The following is a 22,678-nucleotide window of genomic DNA, read 5'->3' as shown; positions in this document are numbered from 1 at the left end:
TCAATGTCTGTTTCCAGTATGCACATTAACAAAATCTTTCTTCCCAATTTGATAGGAATATGAAGATAAAATGAGACAGGATTAAGATACTAAGTAACTAAATGCGGTGGACAGTTCAGCCTTGATAAGATTTTTAAATGAAATAAGGAACACAAATTTTGGCTCCTAACGAGCACTCGATGTATGTGAACTCTAGCACTTACTGTATTTTCATCTTATCCAAGGTCTCCCAAAAAGGCATTAATAGCTGAACATATTTATTTGAAATGAATGATGTCTTGTTTTGTTTAAAATGGAAGACTGACATGTCCATGCTGAGAGATAGCTAAACTTCCTTGGGTGTTTCTTAAACAGAGTGAGTTCCAGTGACTTCTTTAGAAAAATGAGTGAGGGAGGGAAATATTTTGAACCACAAATCCAGGGTACTTGCAGGAGGCATCTGGTGGCTGCGGCAGCCTGCTGCTTACCACCCCACATCCCCGGCAGACCCAAGTACACTCAAACCTGTGGGTGACGAATCTACCCACTGAGAAAACCTATGGAAGCCAAAGAACTCAGAACACCAACTTGTACCTTTTCAGACTAAGCTTTTATTTTTTTGATATTACAAACCAGTTTTCTTTATTCACAAACCACTGTAAGTGATATAAACACTAATTTCTAAAGACAGATATACACATTTTCTGGGTTTGCAGATTGCGTGATGTGTGTGTTAAGAAGTCACTATATGCCACACGTAATATTAATTTTCCATAATTCATAATAGCAATAGTTATTTAGATAAATGAAAACATTCCAAATAAATACTGTTTAAAAAAAATCCAAAAGGTTTGTTTACATCTGACATACATTTTAAAATGACTTATTGGCATCTTGGAGGAGTGCCTGGACAAAAGATTCTGCAGCTTCTGTTGGCACCCACTTACTCTAAATGATTTTATTAAAACTACATACAGTCATGGGGGAAAAGTACAGCTCATTGATGAAAATCAAAACCGCAAATGAATTTTACTTTAACCAACACAGTAAGAATTCTATGTTTGATTCCAAACACAATACAAATTCTGGATTTTGAAATCTGAGGCATTTGGGAGAAATCATCTTATTCTCCATAGCCCCCTGCTCCTACTCTTTCTTCCCTCTGGAAGATGCCATAGTATTATATAACACGCTTCATTTAAGAGTGTCAACCAGGCACCCACTGCCATAACTGTTTTCCAGGTGGGGGAATGAGAATGTCTCAGTGATGCTATAAAACACCCCCTTGCCCCTCCCCTCCCCCACCCAAATAAGTCTGGTGAAAAGAACACTTGATACGCTTTTGGCTGATAAGCAGTTCCCCCCTCCCCCTTTTCTCTTTCCAAGATCACTATCTGTCTTAGATATCGAAGCTACAGAAACTTCGTTTTCAAATCTTGTGAAACTTTATTGATGGTTTAATATCCAACTGATCTTACGGCATGCACATAGGATGGCAAGAGAAAGCTGGATCACACTTTTTTTTTTTTTTTAAGTTTTGTTTGGTTTTGTTTTAAAGCAGAGTTGTTACAGCGGATTGGCAGGTTCACAGCGGTGAGTTGATAACTTACTGAAGTGCATGCCGCAGGGCCTGCACTATACACATGAGGACTTAACCTATGGCAGCAAAACTACTCAGGGACAGCCTGCTGCTGTTGTTTTTATTTAAATACAAAAACAGGAAGACCCGTGACAGATACCCCAACTTAGGTTAACTTGTAAACAGGACAACGTGGAAAGTTCAAACAGAAGTTACAGACAAACTGCAATTTTTCGGCTGTGTCTCTCTGGCCCTGCATCCTAGAAAGGTGGGGAGACTTTGTTTTTCTGGGATGAAGAGGGTGGATCTACATTTTTTGTTGTTGTTGCCTTTTGACAAGTGTCTTGGGCCTTGGAGACAGGACTAAAGAGATCATTTCTGAGACAATTCTTGGGCATGGGAAAGAGGTGGAAGGGCAGGATCTCACAGACTGAAAAATTGCAGATTGCTCACACAACGCAGTCACATTTCAAAAAGTACCAAGCTGATGAAAATACCATGATTATCTCTACTCAATGATTGCAATACTTGTAAAATGCTTCTATAAATCTGAATATGATTATCATGTAATTCCATAAAAATTATACGTCTGTCTCTAACAGTTGTTCTACTAGGCTAAAACTAAAGCTTCATAGACTGTTTCTAGAACTTAACAACTCCACTGCACAGATGTAAATTTTATACATTTTTTTTTTAACGGTTACAAAGAATTTAAGTTTTTATTACTTTCTCTTTTTGGAAAAAAAGAAAAAAATAGAAACAGTGCTTTTTATCACCTTTTTATTAATGTTATTTTTTCCCTCCCATAATATAAAAGTCAGCAATGATATCAATAATTTATTATACTGGAAGAAATATAAAAAGAATGCTTGTTGATGGCCTAACTAGCGGGTTTCTTTTTTTTTTTTTTTTCTTTTTTTTTTTTTTTCTTTTTTTGCCTAAATAGCGACTGGTTAAGAAGCTGAATACTGCTGGGTGGAATGGTTAAAGGGTGGGTTTGCACAGCTTCATTCAACTCGGATGCACAAGTGCTACCAGAAGCACCCCCTTAACAACATAACCTTTGGCTTGAACTGGCAATGAGTAACTTAGAACCATTGATAAATGATTGTTGGTGCAGTGGGTCGTTTAGATTCATCAGTTACATTTATTATTATTATTATTTGTCTTTTAGCCAAACCCAAGTTCCAATCCCCTAAGCCCCTCCCAGCCTCCCCTTTCACAAAATAAGATAATGCAGATGCAGAAAAGAATGACTACTGTAGTCACTTACACTCTTCCCAAACAGCTGATAACCCCAGTAGCTTAATATTCAGCATATATAATTCATTTACATAATATAGCACTCTGGATATGGCCCTAAACCAGTTTTTATTCATATCTAGCATCTGTCTAGATCAACCACAAAAACTCCTACAGCCAGCAACCAAAACTACGGAACCTTCAGAAATTAAAGACCCACAATATTAAAATACACAGAACAAAATATCTGAGGTATAAGATAAAAAATGTAATTTTTTTCCTTTTTACTTTTATTTTTTTTTTAGAGTTGCTAAAATGATGCACTACTGCATGTATTGCAATACTCAGGCCTCGGAAAGCTTCCTTTCTCCCCACCTTGGAAGGTTTTTATGGTTTTGTCATTTAGTATGGAGCAAAACGGTTGTATCCCCCTCGGTATATACTAGCCTGCAATGAAGAAAGAACGAGACCCACATCATCAGCATGGCTCCTAGTCTTGGCATCAGTCAAAGGTGCAAAAGCATTCTGAAACAAAGCAATTTGAGGGGTGTGTTTTTTACATTTTCCTTTTGCAACATGTGGATCATCAAAAAGACTAATGTGAAAAATAGACACTCAAAACCAACCGAAATGGAGGCACCCCCTACCCATCCCAGGTCATTCTTGGAGAACTAAAGATAGGGCCATTCCTGACCTTCCTCAATAGCTCCAAATTCTTTCAGCCAGTCCTCTTTGCTAAAAGGACTCTGTCATAAGCTGGACAGCTGAAGGACTTTCACTGTCTCTCTTTGTTTTTATTTTTCTTGGACTGAGTATGCTTTCCCCGAGGGAACAGAATTATCTACACTTGAGGTTGAATTTAGACAACTTACTGAATGAAAGTAATCCAACTCTCCTTTCCAACACATTCCTCAAGTGGACTAGGTGTTGAAGCAGAGTTGTTAAATGCAGGATTGGGATGAAAATCTCAATCTACTTCTTGACTTGGCTCTGCAAGCTGTATGGAATCTGATCTTGAGAAGGGAGTTGTACAGATGAATTGCTTGATGTAATTAAGTTTGTGCAAAACAATGTTTCGAAATCAAGGCTGAATTTATATGACCCAGCTTCAGTGAACTGTCTGGCCATGGCTTTAATGGCTACAAGGTGGCACTTAACGATTTCCTTTGTCTAAAAGTATTGGCAATTCAAATGAATGCCTATGGGGATTCATTTTTAGGATAAGGACTGATGTTCTTGATCCAAGCAGAAAACTGCATGCCAAAGCTTTGTAATGATTGCATATGCTCTCACGTGATGGGCACGCCTTACTGTACTCAAGACTTTTGGTGCATAGAAGTTTGAACAAGTACAGGCAAATTCACCCCACCCTTACCTCCCATGTTTTACCCTCCCCCCACCCCCTCCCCAAACAAAAACCCAGACCTGCCCCGAAACAAAAGACAACCCCCAAACCCAGCTGATTCCTTCTACTTTCCTATGTACTAGGTACACAAAGTGTGCCCCTCTGTCTATTTTCTTTCCTGGGCGACTATGACTTTAAACATGAATTGTAATAGGGGAGGAGAGGCAGTCAGATTCTCAGCTGCCTGACAGCAGAGGCCTGGAAGTGTGCAGCTTAGCTCCTCTGAAGTCTGTGCTGGGGCTGGAACCTTGGGGCTATGTGAATGAGCAGCAAGGGAGGAAAAAAAAAAGAAAAAAAAAGTTCTGCATTGACACTGCATTCTGTTAGTGATGGATTTAATTATCAAAATGACTAATTATTCCATTAAGGTAAGTGCTCTGCTAGGTGAGACTTGCAAAATTAGAAATATTATAACTTACATGCACTACATTGCCAAGAAATTAAGACATTTATCAAGTTTACTGGGAGGATTAATGTGGCATTTTAGCTGCTGTTAGCACAAGAGACAAATTCAATTAACGGGAAGTGAGAGGAAGTCAACCCATACTGAGGTCCCAGCTGGGGGAAGGGAAGGGAGGCAGGAAGATGTGAGGACAAGGAGAAACTGCTACTCACCATGGCACCAACGCCGTAGGTGGCGGCTGGAGCAAGTGCGTGGTGGTAGGGGTCGGCAGCATAAACTCGTCCGTAACTGAAAGGAAAATAGAGGTGAAGATTGATCCATAGGATGCAATTACAAAACAATAACAATCACAAAATCCAAAATACCGAGACAGTATGGAGGGGCCCTACTCATCTTGGAATAAGAAACATACTCTACTCTGTCATGTAACATAACAAAAGTTCATCTGTGCACAGTGCATTTTTTTGTGCATTTCACATGGCTGATAACGCTATGCTTAACAGATACATACATATATGCACATATACACACGTACATATATTCCCTGCCTCCCCCCATAATACCGTTTCTACACTGCTCATGTAGCTGCCTTAGAGATTGAGGTAGGCAAGAAAGAAATGACCAGAAAAAGTGTTAAGCCCGGCACACACAGAGGGTATGATAATCCTTGAGAAGACTGCCTTTTTCTCTTGATTTTTTTGGCACCATTCAAGTGAAATAGGGTGAATCAGAAAGGGTGAAGTGACCTGTCTGTGAAATTAGTGTCTTCGAGTGGAAATGAACAAGCATATTTGAATGGAAGCACCCTTGAAGGGTCTGTGGGACTCCCATTCCCACTCAATCGGACTGATTTGGTTTTGATCCTATCATTCCAGAACTTGTCTCTCATTCATCAATGACCAGGTTCTGGGATTCTGGGAAGGGAGAGGCATTTGACACAACCAATCTTTTTTTTTGAGATGGAGTCTAGCTCTGTTGCCTAGGCTGGAGTACAGTGGCATGATCTTGGCTTGCTGCAACCTCTATATCCCAGACAGAAGCAATTCTCCCGTCCGAGCTTCCCGAGTAGCTGGGATTACAGGGACAAGCCTCCACACGCAGCTAATTTTTTTTATAATTTAGTAGAGACAGTGTTTCACCATGTTGTCCAGGCTGGTTTCAAACTCCTGACCTTAGGCAATCCACCCTCCTCAGCCTCCCAGAGTGCCAGAATTACAGGCATGAGCCACCAAGCTCAGCCGACACAACAAATCTTAATGACATTTACTCATCTTTGCGTTTTTCTGCCTCTACCATCCCACTCCCTCCACTGTCATGGCTTCTGGAATAGGCTTTAGAATAAAAATGGGAACAGGATAGAAACCAAACATACTGAATGCGAAATATCTGGAAGTGAACACCTTTTTTTTAAAAAAAGGACTCGGATGTGAAGTCATTTGCTCAAGTTCCCATAACTAGACAGAGCTGATCCTTGAGTATGTGTTTTTGTTTATCGTTAGACGAAGTCTTGTTATGTTGCCCAGGCTGGTCTTGAAACTCCAGGGTTCAAATAATCCATCCGCCTCAGCCTCCAAAAGTGTTAAGACTACAGGCGTGAGCCAACTGCATGCAGCCTGATCCTTGAATCTCTTAGGGCAACTTGCATGCTTGTCCACAGCATCCTGTGCCATACTTGTTTGCCCTGACAGATACTTTTCTGGAGATACTTTGGTCCTATTTTACTGTGCGAAGCTGAGGTCCTTCCCTGAAAGCTGATCCTGAAATAGAGATTCCTATGTAAGTGACTTATCGAATAGGGTGCCCTCAAGAGGAAGAGAAGGGAAAGCAGGGCAGAGCAAAGAGGGGGAAAAAAAGGCAAGATCTGAGCTGAAGAAAAGCTTCTACCTGATCCTGAGTTTCCTGCTAGAGTGGGTTCCACCTGGAGGCAAGTGGGTTGGCTCTTTAATGCCCACATAAGTTAAACATTAGATGTGGGCTTTCCTGAGGGGTGAGTGATAGACCACTGAGCTAAAGTGGCTTCCTCCCACATAAGGCCAATTTGCTGGAGAAAGGAGACGATGTATTGTTAGCAACCAACACTCACAGCAGCTCGATGAATGCATCAGCCACTCAATAGGATCTACACGGTATTTTGATTCTTTGACCGATGTTTTGAAGTAACAAGGCTGGAAGAAATGGTTTGTCTGCATTATCAACCTTAAGCTCATCTCTCATCCTTTACAGTCCAATTTATATGTGCTTTCCCCTCTCCCTTCCTGTTTTCCCCCATTTTCCTTACAGTCTTTCTCATAGTTGGTAGATAAGCATATATTGGATTTCTGTCATTTGACCCTTCACACTGTGGAGTCTGGGAAGGTCAGGAAAGTTGCATGGAGGACCTTCTCACTCAGACTCCAAAGTATACCTCAGGTAGAAAAAACAATTGATTATACTAGGGTTGCACTGGGCATGTTCCAACTCCCAAGCCCATCTGCCTGAGTGCAAATAGTCTAGATGAGGCTTTTCGGTGTGAACACTGATCCTCCAACAATGACTTGAAGAGACGTCTCTCTTCTGGGGTGAATCTGTCAGTGAAACTAACAGACGGCTCCCTCTTGCCTTTCGTTCTTTGGAGACACCCTTCAGTCCTTCTGCTGATCAAAAAATAGTTTTTAATCAAAGATCATCCTTCTCTCTGGGAGGAAAAGCAGGTATAGGTCCAAGGGTAAAAGATGTGTTAAGAATGATAGTTTTTGAAGAAGTAATATATTCATGGAGGTCACTCCTGAGACCTGGACCTCTACCCACTTAACTTAGAAGTACATAGTAACAGGGGTCAAAGGAAACGATATGTAACTTTGGCACTGGTCTTTACTTCATGAGACAAAGTCTGATTGGTCCAGAGAAAAAGGTGTTAATAGGGTTGTTTTCAAGGTACTTTAATTTGGCAAAACTGTTTCGTAAATAGGATATAAACTGCAAAGGCAAACTAAAATACTTCACTTTGTTAAGTGATGTTACGGCATGGTGTTCCTTCAAAACAAATGTGAAAAGATGCAGATGGTTCATTTAAAAATTGGGGAAATGGTTTTACTGTGGCAGTAATTTCCTCTTTTGGGGAGACACTATCTTGGCAGTTCGAATGTATTTAGTACAAGTGTAGCTCCCACCTTTTCCTGCTGCATACTTTAATGGTAGATTCTTTAACACTGGGCATGGTTTCAACCTTGTGGAAAACCCAAGGTAACAATTTGGCAGTATTCTCTTCGAAGGCAGAAGAAAAATAGAGCAGCACTGAACTATTCCTCAAAAATGAGCAGGCTTCTTTTCTCCTCAGGGTGACCTCTACCTTCAGAATCCAGTGGTTTTATTATGATTAATAAATTTCATTTCCACAGAGGAAAAGACACCATGTCAGCTCAAACTGAAAGCAAGGAGGCTTCTTTTCAAATGCTAATTTCTAAACACGCCCTCGCGTGACACTACAATTTAGACACAAGGTTATTAGGGAAGATGTGGACTTGAGTGCTGTGTTTGCAGCAGATATGCCAAGCACGTCAGCAATCTGATGTCCTCAGAGCTGGCTATGCACAGCCCCGGGGAGAGAGTGAACAGCAATACCCAGGATCCGTGCAGGAATGATGGGAAGATGGCTTACGGTCGCCACGTTAGGACATGACCGGCAATATGATCCCCACACCATGCATCCCTGGCCAAAGTGGGCAGTAGTGCAGTCAGATCATGATGATCTCCATGTCTCCACATTCCATCCATCAGTAATTTCAGAAGAAACCTCAAATGTGTCCACTTCACTCCATGCACAGGAAGACTACGTTACTAGAAACGACTAGTAGTTAATCAAAACCAACTCAACAGCAGCCTAAATTCTTGTCTCTTTTGTTCAACTCTTGCTCTTTCAAACCAGCAGCCATTTACAAGTATCAAGTCTTTCAAGTCTGTGCATCCATCTATCCACTTAAATATAAATCTGTAGACATCTAATCCTATCACTCCCTGCTTAAAGCCCTCCAATGGTTTTCCACTGATGCTAGAATAAAATGCAAGCTTGCATAAGCTGTCTCTGCCTCTCTTTCAGTCTTCAATTCTTTTCCTTGGTTACTATGCTCCAGGTACACAGGCTTTCTTAATCATTCCTGCACACATGCATATCCATTCTCTGCTTAGTCTTGGCACTTGTTTGCCCTCCACCTCGATTTCTTTCATCTTATGTTTCAAATCAAATGTCTCCTCCCTAGAGACGAAGAGATACTTCCTTTTTGAGACAGTCTCACTCTGTCGCCCAGGCTGGAGTGCAGTGGCACGATCTCAGCTTGCTCCGCCTCCCGGGTTCAAGTGACTGTTCTGCCTCAGTCTCCCCAGTATCTGGGATTACAGGTGCCCACCACCATGCCTGACTAATTTTTGTCTTTTTGGTAGAGACAGGGTTTCACCATGTTGGCCAGGCTGGTCTCAAACTCCTAATTTCAAGTGATCTGCCTGCTTCAGCCTCCCAAAGTGCTGAGATTACAGGCATGAGTCACCGCACCTGGTCTGACTGCCCTTTTTTCTGAGGGCATTTTTCAACTTAATCCCCACCCCTTCATGTCCTATTGCAACTCTAATAATCTAATTTCCCAGTCCACCTGATCATTTACCTTTTACCTTCCTGGAATGAGAGCCCCATGGAGGCTGGAGCAGTGTCTATTTTGTCTGTCTTTCCATCCTCAGTGCCTAGCACCCACCCTGCCACAGTGCAGGTAGAGAGGGGCCAGCCAATGGCACTGCAGGAGAGAAAGCAGTAAGACGAAGGAGTAAAGAGAGAAATGGAGCCTGGAAAGACACTCATGCCCAGCATTACGATTCCATTAGTAGATTCTATCAGCAGAAAGATTCTTTCAGATATGCTCTTTGAAGATTCTGGGTCAGCTGCTCGCAGATACATTCAGAATCCTCCAAGACACTCAGAAGAAAAGTTTCTGGGGACTCTAGAAATAGTGTATAATTTTTACATCGCTTCTGAGAGTTTGCTAAACACTGGCCAAGTTGCCGTAAAACTCATCAAAACCCTTAAGGGAAAAACTAAAAGGCACAAAAGAGAACTGCTTTCCTGGTTAACTCCCCATAGCTTGCAACCATCATGAGATCTCATCTTTTTGACCTTCAGTGACAAGTTAAAACTGGGAAGCAACCTGAGGACCTAGGGAGAGCCAGGACTCGGGAAAAGAAGACCGAAGTTTGGGTTCTACTTTTACGATGTCCTTGCTTTCATGACTTGGACAGAGCGTGCTGTCTCTGAGCCTCATCTTCCTCATACGTAAAGTAGTAGTTTTTTCTCTGAGCCCTACCTAATTCAGGATGCATTCAAGAAAACCAATAAATTTTCAGCCATCTACAGATAAAGGAGATTATGATATAGCTTTTTTATATGGTACTTCACAAACCAATCCCTCCCTCCCTGCCCAGACTTTTGGTCTGCAGAGGCAAATGAAAGTTCCTATTCTAATATAATCACTTGCAGCTCTAGGAATCAAATTACAGATGCTTTTGGAGTCAAGATCTATCTAATTTATGAGTTACAGATGTAGTTTAAATGGATACACTTGAACTTAAGGTCATATTGGAGCAAAATAAGTATGTACCCTGTTGAATGGGAATATGAACCCATGTTTGTTTAAGTGCTTTATCAACTCTATTGAGACATGTTAGTAAGAAGTACTATGTACATCTAAGTCTAGTTTTAACAGCTGTACACTAACGAATGCAGTGGGCCCATGTCGGCACTCCACCCAAGGGTTTTAACACAGTTTTCTTACAGAGCCACAGTAAGAACACTGTAATTAATTTCACTGTATTTTGCTCCCTATTTTGATGACGTGCTTTATGCTCTAAAAACTTTTATTCTTGCATTGGTACCATCTCTCCATGCTTCCCATCCGAGAAAATAGCTGGGGGAATCCCTGTGGAGCAGAAAGCTGAGTGAAATCTGCTCAGTTCACAAGGTAGCAAAGATACCCTAAACAGACCAATTGCAGCAAGAAAGTGCATGGCCTTGTGCCCTTCCCAACACAGAGTAGGGCTGCAGAGTATCCGTTGAAAATGGGATGCCTCACCAGGGATCAATGAATGGCCCGGGTCTCTGCAATGCAATTAGGGGCTACAGTGTTTCCTCATTATATTATGTCTAAGATACAGTCTGTGAAGTATTTGGGAAAAACGAATCCATGGAAGTCACGCATCGACCACACAGCATAACAACAGGGCACCAACCATGGTTCAGTGGTTCTAAAAGCATGCTCTTTGGGGAGTCATGGTCTAGCTAAAGGGATGCTCTTTCACTTGCCTGTATAGGGTCAAATAAGATCTGAGCCTCAACAAGGCCCACTGAGTAGTTCTGATGTCCTCCTCCCTGGGGGGGGTGGTATGGGGCACTGGGTAAGAAAGGGATCATCAGAAGGTATCTCTTTCTGGGTTCAGGCTGATTCTCATCCCACCTGGATATTCATCCTATTTCATTGCCCTCCTTTTTGGGGTTGAAGGACTTTTCCAAATGAAAAACAAATGACATGTTGAAGACAATCCTGTGGTTTGCATTGTTGCTGGTATCATTACTTGTAGGGTTGTTGCTTTTCCCCTGTCCAAAGGAACTGCATCTAGAACACACATTCCAGAGCAAGTGTTCTGTGGTTGGACAAAGTGTTCGCTTTCAGCAATTCTCAGGGGCTGGAAAGGAGTCACAGCCAGTATCGACCAGGAAAGGAAAGAACAAGACCAGAGGGGAGGATACATGGCTTCTGAGTTCTTCAGCACTGCACCAGCTATTGATTTACTTCCTTCCCTCATCCAGCTACAAATCAGTCCATTGTCAATCATTCAGGGTTACGGGCATTTGTTTTCCAACTCAACCATCTTGTACTCATCACTAAATGAAAATACAGCAAAACAGAATAAGATCTTACAGTCCTACTGAAAGAGGCTGAAGGTTTTTGACAAATTCCTTGTCAATTCTACAACTGAAGAACTGACAGGTCCCCTCACCCTGTGGGGATTCTGTGGGGTCAGAATGGAGACAAAAGCTCTCACTTCAAAAGATAAAGAAATGTATCCCAGAACATGGGACCCCACCGAAGGTCTGCCAAATTCCTAACTTAGGATATCTGGGTATATCTCTGAAATGTATGATCAGCCTCTTACCATCATGCTAATAAACATTCACCAGACAACCAAAATCTCCATTTTCAAATCTCAGAATCCTACAACTTTCAGGTTTTCAGGGCTGGCCTACTCCCAGTGTGCATCCATTTGAAAAGATAGTGGGGTAATAATGGCCAAGATTTGGGGTTAACCTTCCAGGAGAGAGTCATTCAAGGAAAGGACAAGTTATCTCAGTCTATACATGGAGAGAAAAGTGCCAACCAGCCCTCCTCTTCCCCACAGAAAAATCTCAGAGGGTTTCTAGAACCTTAAACCACACATCCCAGTTTGCTGCAATATGGAAAAACTCTCCTGAAAGAATTAAGATAACTACTTGGATGTGATAGAAAATTCAGAAAGCAATGGTTCCTCTAGGAAGTGCACCTATTCACTTTCACTCTACAAGTGTCAACCGAGTTCTGAACTTAAGATCTGTGGGTCAGTTAGTGAACTTGGTGAATGTGTTCATGAGGGAGATACTCCTCTGTGGTTAATGTAACCTTCTCCTCCTAGTTTTAATTGGAGCATTTATTGGCCGTGGGGGTGGCCAAGCCCTCTTATCCTCAAAGCTTCTCACAATACTTTAAGTTAGAGAAACTGACCCGGTCACTAAAAATCTAGAACAGCAGTCCCCAGTCTTCTTTGGCACCAAGGACCAGTTTTGTGGAAGACAGTTTTTCCACAGACCAGGGAGGCGGGGAATAGTTTCAGGATAAAACTGTTCCATTTCAGATCATCAGGTATTAGATTCTCACAAGGGGTGTGCAACCTAGATCCTTCATATGCACTGTTCACAATAGGCTTCATGTTCCCATGAGCATCTGAAGCTGCCACTGATTTGACAGGAGGTGGAGCTCAGGCAGTTAGGTCTGTGAGTGATGGGGAGCAGCTGCAGATACAGGTGAAGTGTGGCTCACTCACTGCTTACCTCCTGCTGTGTGTCCAGCTGGGGACCCCTGACCTAGAAGATGAATAAAAATGTAGCAAAATCTCCAAAGATGATCCAAGTAGAAGTGGAAGAAATGCTCCAAGATAAACAACATGGAGTCATGTCTACTTGGCTCTGACATCTGAGTTTCTTTGCTGCTAACTTCCTTAGCTTGACTTTAAAGTGCTTATCTTCAGAAATCACACAGAGCATTTTTCAGCCTTGCGTTTTCCCTGCCTCCCCGAGAAGCTGGAGGGAAAGCATCTGAGCTCTTTAGGACCCTACATGGGAAGCTACAGAACTCGCTTTTGCCCACGGATACCTGTCATACACAGAACTGTGCCTACACAAATCCAACACCATGACAGCTAAAACTCAGACCATTTCCCCCTAGCAAATCAGATTACATCATTCTTTCTCTCCCCAACCAATGCGGTTCGAAACCTCTTCCTATTCTGAATCCCATCAGATTTGAGGGAAAGCAGAACAGCAGTCACTCGAGTAGAGAAGACACAGTGAGCTCCACTATTGGGGATGAAATTCTCTTACCCTAGACTGCTACCTCTAATACAGGAGCCATAGGCACATTCTCTGTAACGCAGAGCTCAAGGCCATCCTTCTCTTAGAAGTTCCGTTTCCCCTTTCTGGGTCTACTCCTGCTCTACCAAAGTCACTAAGAATTTGTACTGTGCTTTAAAATCACCATGGAATCCCAGCTACAGTTTACCCCACATGAGGGATAATAAATTGTATCCCTCACGAGATCTTTAATACCCTGCTGTGAAGCAGGGTTGAATGGCAGCCAGGGTTTCCTCAGGGTCAGAATTTCTAGATCAAACCCTAGTTCTTTTACACCTTGCTAAGTTATCTCAAAGTTCTTCTGAGTTGGTTGAGTCATCTATAGATGGAGATGGTGATGGTGCATCTGATTGTACAAGGTTGTGGTGATGGTGAGAGGAGGGGTTACTGGTTACCAGCTAGTTAGGAACCAAACAAGTATCAGTTATGAAGATTGAGAAGATTACAGCTGTTGCCTCTTGTCTATTTTATGTGGGATCAGTGAGCCTCTCAGTGAAACCCCTGCGGTACATGTGTCAGAGCTACCCCTGAATTTGGTTGATGATTCAAAGTCTTAGGTACTGGCATCTCCCATCCTCAAAGCAAGCTGATCAAAGATTGAGATACAACAAGCAGGGTGAGAAGTAGGGAGGTTCTGGCCCTGAACCCCAAGGAATGTCCCTCTACAGCACCAACACACACGCCCCTCACCAGGAGGCAACATTAAAATACAAGACCAAGACACACTGACGCAGTCCAGATTATCTGTCACTACGTTTTAACTCCTGGTGAATATCCCTCACCTCCAAATTAATGGTTATTAGGGACACACAAACTCTTTCAATATTCATTTGTGACAAATGAAAAATGTGGTTCTAAAACGGAATGGATAGAAATAGAATGAAAGCCACAAATGTAAGACACACGTCATTTTGAATTTTACAGTAAGCATTTTCAAAAGTAAACAGGTGAACTAATTGTTTTCTCCATTATATTCAAACTGTCATAACTACAATGTATAACTCACGACTGATAAATTTTACATAATTTTTGTACTGAGTTTTGGAAATCCAACATGCATTTTTTACTTACAACTCATCCTGGTGTGGACTGGCCAGATTTCAAGGGCTCCACAGCCACATGTGAACGCTACTTTAGCAAATACTATTGTGTGCTCTTTTTACCATTGAAATAAAAACGTTGGCTGGGCACACTGGGCTTACGCCTGTAGTCATAGCACTTTGGAAGGCCAAAGGGGCAGGATGGTTGAGTCCAGGAGTTTGAGATCAGCTTGGACGATAGAGCAAGACTTAATTTCTTCAAAACATTAAGATCTTAGCTGGGTGTGGTAGCACATGCCTGTAGTCCCACCTACTAGGGAGGCTGAAGTGGGAGGACTGCTTGATCCCAGGAGGTTGAGGCTACAGTAAGCTAAGATCAGGCTATTGCACTGAACTCCAGTCTGGATGACAGAGTGAGACCCTGTCTCAAAAAGAGAAAAGGTTCCTGATTGATCAATTAGTGTATCCCAAGGTGTAAGGTCTCTTCTATTAGAATTATCTGGGGCAACTTATTAGAATGCAGATTTCCAGGCTCCCTCTCCAGACCTATGGATCAGAATCCCAGGGGCAGGGGAAGAAGAAGACACAACGGGCTATGCATTTGTAACGGGTTCTCCAGGTGACTTTCATGCCTTCTTCTAAAATCTGATAACCACTGTTCCATTTTTTAAAAAAATTCTGCACCAATACGGCACTTTCCCACTTAAGCTATTTCAGACTACCTAGATATCTTTAATATTCACAAATTGAATGAACACTTTATTTTTATAGGGTATTGTTATTGCATATAGCAAGCCTGAGACTGTTTCATATACAGAAGGTTCTCACTAAGTATTTTTCCCAAGTTCCTTTGCTTATATGCCCCCTTAGCTCCCTGTACTTCCCCTGTTATAATACATACCACACTTTATTGGAAACAGACCAATTAGCCTCAAATCAATTTACTGCATGACAACTTTGCTGAATAATCAAATCGCTAAAATTTAGGAAAGACAATTAGATGAGACTTGCTGAAGGATCAATTAGAGGAATGGCCAATTTGGAAACTACTTCTAAATATTAAATACTGCCTAAAGTTTTAATGCAGCTGCCAGGATGTGGAGGTAGAGAAGTGGGAATAGTAGAAAGAGGCTGGTGACACCCCCTGTACCCCAGAACTTGCTAAATACTGCTTTTAATTGGTAACGGGGATAACAATGTGTCCCACAGGGGACGGTTTGAACAGCTTTTGCAGATATGTTCATTTGGCCAAGGCTTTTTTGTTTTTTTGCAGATTCCTACTCTAACCCCACATGGCCATGTCCCATACTCATCAAAAACTGAGATGAAAATGTGTCCCCAGATTTACTTTTCGTGGGGAGTCCTGGCATGGTGGAGGGGACATATGTTTCTGTTAGTGCGTCCCAGCCTCCACCTGCACCCCCATACTCACACACGTACCCTGGAAAGTGAGGGGATAGCTGGGAGCTTTCCACTTGGACTCTGTGGCTAAAACAACTTTGAACCTGTCTGGTAATTTTCAGGGACTAGGATATTGTTAACTGATTTTCAGCCACTAACTTTCAGCAAAAAAAAAGATGTCTGACGAATTAGCCTAGAACACATTCGGCCTGTTTAACCCTCTGTCTTCCTTAATACACAACATGTTTCCTGATCTGACATCTGCTGCCTCTATCCCCACATCTATACCAGTACTTTGAGCACACGGAATAAACATAAGCCTGCTGCCTGAAGGGGACAGGCAAAGTTAAACCTGCAGTGAAACAACTTCTAGAGAACCATTCGGTGCCCTTTGGTCCCTTCCAAACATTAACAACTTGGTCATCCAACTCGCAAATACTGCTTTTGTAGGAGCAAGATAGCGTAGCTGGGGAAGGTAGAATTCCACTTGACGTCAGAAGGTCAACGTGCCATGGACGGACATGTAGTGAGTGGAGGCGGTATGACCCAAAGGGAAGGACTCTGGCATCGAGTGGACTCCACTGTGACTGAGGGCAGGCTACTAAACGTTTCTGGATCTGAATGTATTTGTGTTTACTCTCCAATACAGGGATAACATCTACCTCATGGGGCTGCCATGCATGTATGTGTATACACACAAATATATACATAAACATGTATACATACATGTGTATGCATTGTATGTATATGCATTACACATAGACATGTCTGTATGTGTATTTACCATACTGGCACACAGAATTTGCTGTGTAAATGACAGCTACTATTAAACCCTGGAGAAGCAGCAAAGCCCCTACGAGGAGCAATTACATCAGGGATAAAGGGCTTGCTGCTCCATGATAATTAACTGATAGACCCTTAGAACAAGAACAGGGAGTAGACATTTGACAGAGTGGACCTTGTACCCTTCTAATCTGCCAATATGTCCTGTTTGTTCTCCCATCAAAACACAGCTTAAAGATGACCACTGCTCACCCGCAAGCACCCTACTAACCCAGGCCATTGTCAGCACTCTCTGAAAGGCTCTAAGCCCCCGCCCCCACCCCCACCATCGCCCTTAGGTGCTGTTTCTTCTGTTCTTTCCATATTGCAGTTTGGTCTCCACAAAGCAGTCAATCTTACACTAAAGTCAGATCACAACCCTCCCACCACTGCCTCCCCATCACTCTTAAAATCCCAAACATTTTCTGTGGTCTGCAAACCCTAACTTTCTCTGACCCCTGGCTAACCTCTCTAGATGTTATCTGTAAAACACTCACCTGTACTCATATCCGTGGACCAACCTGGATGTATGACTCCTGGACACCTCAATTACGCCTCAACCACAGGGTCTTTGCACCTGCTGCATGTTTCCTGGGGTCACACATTCACTTTCAGATCCCTCCTCAAATGCTACCCCCTCAGAGAGGCCTTCTCTGATCACTGAGTCTATAGTAGCATCAAGCCTTACTTTACATTGCCTCCCCTTCTTTTTGATTCATTATAATTCTTTCATAACTTACTAAGTGTGATATATTTACTTACTCACATACGTGGTTTGGGATCTGTTCTCCAATACAATGAAGGTCTTTGGATGAGGGATTCTCCTGACTTATTTAATGCTATGTCCCCAGGGCTTGGAATGGTTCTTGACACCCAGCAAGGACTCAAGAGATATTAATCGACTGATAGCAATTTCTAGTTGCTCATCAAAATAAGTTGCTTTTCAGCCTCCGTTCTCATACCAGGCCCTTTTTCTACAACTACGACAATCACTAGCCCACCTTGGAAAAGTCCTAATGAATCACAGAGGGTGACCTTCAGTCTAAGAAGGGAAAATCATTTCCCCATTTTTTGCCATCTGTTGCAGAATCCAACTCATCAAAGGTTCTTGATGTTACTGAATGAAAAGCTACTCAAGTGTGTAAGCTGGATGCATTAGGAGGCGTTCTTCCCTGTCGTTAAAAGCCTAGTCCCAAGTGCTACCCAACAGAGTGCACTTTGGGAGCAATGAAAACATAACTAATACCATTGTTGAAACCTCTGGGTAAGAAAATATCCTTGTAATTACAGTCTCTTAGACCACAAAGGCTAATGAAAACGCCTGTTGCATGTGGCTAGAAAAAGCAGACCACATATGTTGGCACTCTCGACAAAAGACCCAAGTAAAAGGCATCACTTTTCTTTGGGAGACTGAAAGAAAAATCCTGAAATGCTGCTGTTTTACTGCTTAGTGATTTTTATCTGTCTCCACCCTAAGCCCCAGACAGAACTGCCTATGCTTAGCCCATCCACCATGGGTATCAAAGAGGTGTTATTGTCATAACACCTCTTTATAAGAATTTCAGTTCTAACATCCATCAAGCCCCAGACACTGAAATTTTAAGCATGTGGATTTTTTTTTCTCGATTTAAAAATAGAGAATTTGCCTTTTGCCAAACTAATAGATAGTAGGATTCAATAAATCTGCCCTAGTAAATGTTTTTATAAGGAGGTGAGAGCTCATTACACTCGTGCTATTTAGAATATGGGCAGTGGGCACAGCAGGTTTTTCAGCATATAGGAGATGATGCCTTAGGAGGCTTTCATTGAAACTATGAGCTACAACCTTTGTTGACTGAGCAGTTTTGATTTTTCATTTTCACTCTATGAGGAGGGTGGACTTGCTGGGAGATAATCTGACATTGGATTGGTATAGGTGTCTCCTTTTTCATGCTTCATTCAAAATTCAGAGTTCAAATGGAACCGTATGAAGCACACAATATATTAATATGGCCATCAAAGGAACAGGGATATCTCTCCCAATTTGAAATGCAATCAATAGCAATTCCTTAAGAATTTACTGAGCAGCCCTCTGGATTAGGTAGAAGGAAACACTCGCCACACTCATGCAAACTTTCATTTTCTGTCGACTTCTTAAGAAATAGTGTGTGCGGATCACTACAAGGCGGGGTTGGTGAAGTCATGGGGCAAAATCAGTATCTAACTTTTCCATGTTTGATCTATGATGACCAAATACAACCTAACACATCCTGGAAAATGTGCAGGGGTTAACAGAAGGCAGAAGCTCTAGTGCACCGGGGCATCCTCGCAGGATGCCTATGAACATTTATTATTTTTATTTTACTTTATTTTTTGAGATGGAGTCTCACTCTGTCTCCCAGGCTGGAGTGCAGTGGGAGGATCTTGACTTACTGCATCCTCTGCCTCCAGGTTCAAGTGATTCTCCTGCTTCAGCCTTCTGAGTAGCCAGATCTACAGGCACGTGCCATCATGTCCAGCTAATTTTTTGTATTTTTAGTAGAGATGGGGTTTCATGGTGCTACCCAGGATGGTCTCGATATCCTGACCTCATGATCTGCCCACCTCAGCCTCCCAAAGCGCTGGGATTACAGGTGTGAGCCACCGTGCATGGCCGGCCTGTCTATGAACATTTTAAATCAACATTATTTCCCACCCCTACCTCCCATTCCAGGCAGCCTCCCCTTTTGTTGCATGCTCCATTCCACTAAGGCTCTGAAAATGTTAAACAACTCTTGTATGGCAGGAACATCCCCCCACCACTCCCAGCAATGCAGTTAACCGTCACATCTAGCATCGGGCATTAGTAAAGTGTTAAGGATGTTGCCACGTGTCACAATGAGAAGCAAAGATATTTGAGTCTAGGGGTTAAGGGGGAAATTGCAGGACCATCATCAAAGGGGTTTCATATAAATAGAGTATGTCATTGCTTTAAAATGTCAGCATGCGTCATGCATACCTCTTGAACTCACCAGGTAAGACATTAAAGCATCATAAAGGCTGAGGGCAACTACATAAATAAAACTGACCCTGCCTTCTAGAACAGAGGGCTGGGTGCATGTTCCTAGCTCTCCAGGCTTCCCTTCATTCATTCTCACTAAAGGCAGTAAATAGTGAAGCATTGGCAAAGAAGCCTTTCTCCTGCACCATTGATAAAAGGTAACAGATGAGTGCTTTATCTGTAAGGTTCAGTTTAATGTGTGTGTCTGAAGGTCATGGCATGCTCAGTTATGTGGGGTTAGTTGGAACATCCTCCCTCGAAGGCTGAAAGCAATACATTGGCAAGATTTTCTAGTGATTGTTTTGGTCATAGTTTAGGCTTAAAGACAAAACGAGGACAAAAGGAAAAAAAAATCTAGTGTTAAAGCACTCACCTATCTTGGCATTTAATTCCATACTAATGAAAGTACAAAGTAAACTGTTCTGAACCACATCAAAGAAAAAAGACAGGTGTTATTTTGACGGACATATCATGCAACGATGCAATTTCCGTTTGCCAATTTCCTGGTTTCAAAACCAAAAGACTTGGTCTCTCTAAGTTCTGCTACTTGAGAGACGTTTTATAAGAAAGGAAATAGAGGATCTTTGGCTGATAGAATGAAGATCCCCTTCTTATAAGACAGAGATAATTATATTCCCGAATGCCTCTAGCTTTATAGATTCAGTCTTTTACAGCCTCTAATATTCCATAAAGATCCCAAATAATTCACATACCAATCTCTATGAACCCAGACAAATACGTCAAAAAACATGGAAGTCACAAGTCTGTGTACCTAATCTCCCTGTTCCTTCTTTTACCATAAGAACACTGATTATACCGGGAGACTTTCTTGTGGATTCATTCAACATATTTTTTACTTTTCTGGACTATGTATTACTAAAACCAGAAATAAAACATCAAAGTTAGCAAAATGCCTAATGTCGTCTTATATGGCAGAGCCTCAAGGCTTCAGCTGTACTCCAAAGATACAAGCTCTTTTTTTAACTAAACTTTCTAGAGTGACCAACTGCAGCATGTGAAGAAGAAAAAAAAAAAAAAAAAAAGGATACTGAGACTTGGATGGATGCATCAAGAAGTAGCAATGTTTGTTACCTGCAGAGGTGTTACAAGAAATTTCATCTGCTGCAACGAAGACGAACTGATTTCTGGAAGAGAAGATAAAATTCACAATACTGCTCGCTCAGGGGGAAATGTGCTCTCTGCCAATTGGTTCGATGTGTACAGATGAGGGGAGGGAAGGCTGCCGCGTGTGAATGGATGTTGAAAGGAAATGTGCTGATGTACCTCAGACTTGGAGAGTTTAGAAAGATCATGAAATAGGCATGCAGGGACCACTTAGAGTCATGACAGTGTCAGAATATGGACCATGTACAGGCTGTTGCACCAAATATTAATACTATGTGTTACCAAAACATGCCAGGGTATGTTTTGAAGGCTAAAGCATTTCAAATTGTGCTTACATGAATTTCTATGCTAAAGAGATTACTTTGTAAAAAAGACTACTGATTAAGAAATAGAGTACACTACAGCTAGCTAGGAAAATTATAAAATTCCAGACTTACAATATCAACAAAAGAAAAAGCGCTGTCATTTCAGAAGACAGTTTTATGTGGTGATGTGTTGTAGATAATTCCTCATCAAACTAGGCTTGCTACATAAAGCTAAGAAGTCATCAGTTGAAATAAACCCTATCTGTCCCAATTATTTTTAATGATACAGTATTAAAAAGAATGAAAATAGAAAATGCTATTTTACTTTGATTTAGTAAATCCAGAAAGACGATAAAACTCTCTTAAGATGTTTCCACCTGAGACAGTTCCACAATGTAATGTGTTCTGATTCAGAGGTACTACTTACTCCTCTGGAAATAAGATTGTCTGTGTCAGGCAAGCTATAAAAATGGCCCACTGAGACTGGTTAGGTTCTTAAATGCTTCAATAGCAGCAGTACAGGGGCTCTGAGTTTTCATTGGTTAGATTTTTACCATTCCTATGGATCAGCAAGAACCAAGATAAATGCGTTTTTTTTTTTTTTTCTTAGTGTGACTGGTTTTGTTCAAATGTTTCAATGCTTCAAAAGTAGTGATTGAGCATTTCTTAAAACATCTTAAGAAAGTTTTACTGTTGCAAGAGGTACACCCTGGGATATAAATATATCTGCCATTTGGATATTCTCTAGAATTTCACATTCAATTAAATTCTAGTCATTTTTACACCAATAAAATATAAACAAATTATACATGCATTGAGAATAATATATTTAGTATTTTTCTCCTACATAACAAGCCACAACTAAGTTTGTCACTTATGACAATATAAGTTAACTTCTACAAGATTTTTTTTGCTGTCTTTTTATTCTGACAGACTTTTTAAACCCTGTGAATATCTGGCCCCAGATTCTCTTTTTGAGGAGCAATACGATTTAAGATCCCTGAAAACAAGGGAGATACTTTGGTTGAATATTTGGTTTGACTTACTCACCTTTGACTTATTCAAGTGGCAATAAGACATGGGAATTCCTAACTACAGGTATGGTATTCTGGGGTGCACAAAACAAGCACTTATAAGGACCTCTGTGTACAGAATGCTCCCAAGAAGGCTACCATAACCAAGAATGGCGACCTGGTTTTATGCAAAGGGGCAAGCTCTTTGGACTAGGCATTCACATATCTATGGCAGGGGGCATGGGGCAGCTCTACCCAATTTCTACTCCCTAATCCTAAAGCCAGTGCCCCCTTGTGTTCCATTTCTGTGTTTTCCATAAGGAAGTGTCCAGTGTACTAGAGATGAGGAAAAGCCACTTGGAGATACCCAACACAGATGTAAAATTGTGATTGAATGAGTAGGGAACTTTTTAAAATGTAACCTACAAGCGTGATTAGAAACAGCCCTGTAAGAAACTAGCCTTGTTTTTTAAATTGTTTCAGAATTGATAGTAAGATGGTGTCCTTAAATACTCTTTTTGATACTAGGCACTTCAGCTACCCTTTTTCCTTCCTCCTTTCCTTCCTCCCCTACCCTTGCCTTCCTTTGTCTCCTTTTCATTTCCCTTCGTTCTTTCTCTCTTCCTTTCTTGGCAACCTGTGTGTATTGATATTTTTTATTTTTTACC

General features: G+C 41.6%; 1 protein-coding gene across 1 annotated transcript in view; it reads right to left on the bottom strand.

The window, feature by feature from the left end:
* Window positions 1–570: 570 nt before the first annotated feature.
* Window positions 571–22,678, bottom strand: part of RBFOX1 (RNA binding fox-1 homolog 1) — a 2,532,432-nt gene continuing 2,510,324 nt past the window's right edge. The window contains 3 exon segments of the mRNA XM_032257864.1: window positions 571–4,459; window positions 4,821–4,896; window positions 20,660–20,712. Coding sequence (XP_032113755.1) covers window positions 4,312–4,459; window positions 4,821–4,896; window positions 20,660–20,712 — 277 coding nt within the window. The 3' untranslated portion in view covers window positions 571–4,311.

The sequence above is a fragment of the Sapajus apella genome, unplaced genomic scaffold (assembly GCF_009761245.1).
Source record: "Sapajus apella isolate SASKATOON/1434 unplaced genomic scaffold, GSC_monkey_1.0 scaffold99, whole genome shotgun sequence".
Lineage (NCBI taxonomy): Eukaryota > Metazoa > Chordata > Mammalia > Primates > Cebidae > Sapajus > Sapajus apella.
This window is presented reverse-complemented; position numbering and strand designations above follow the sequence as displayed.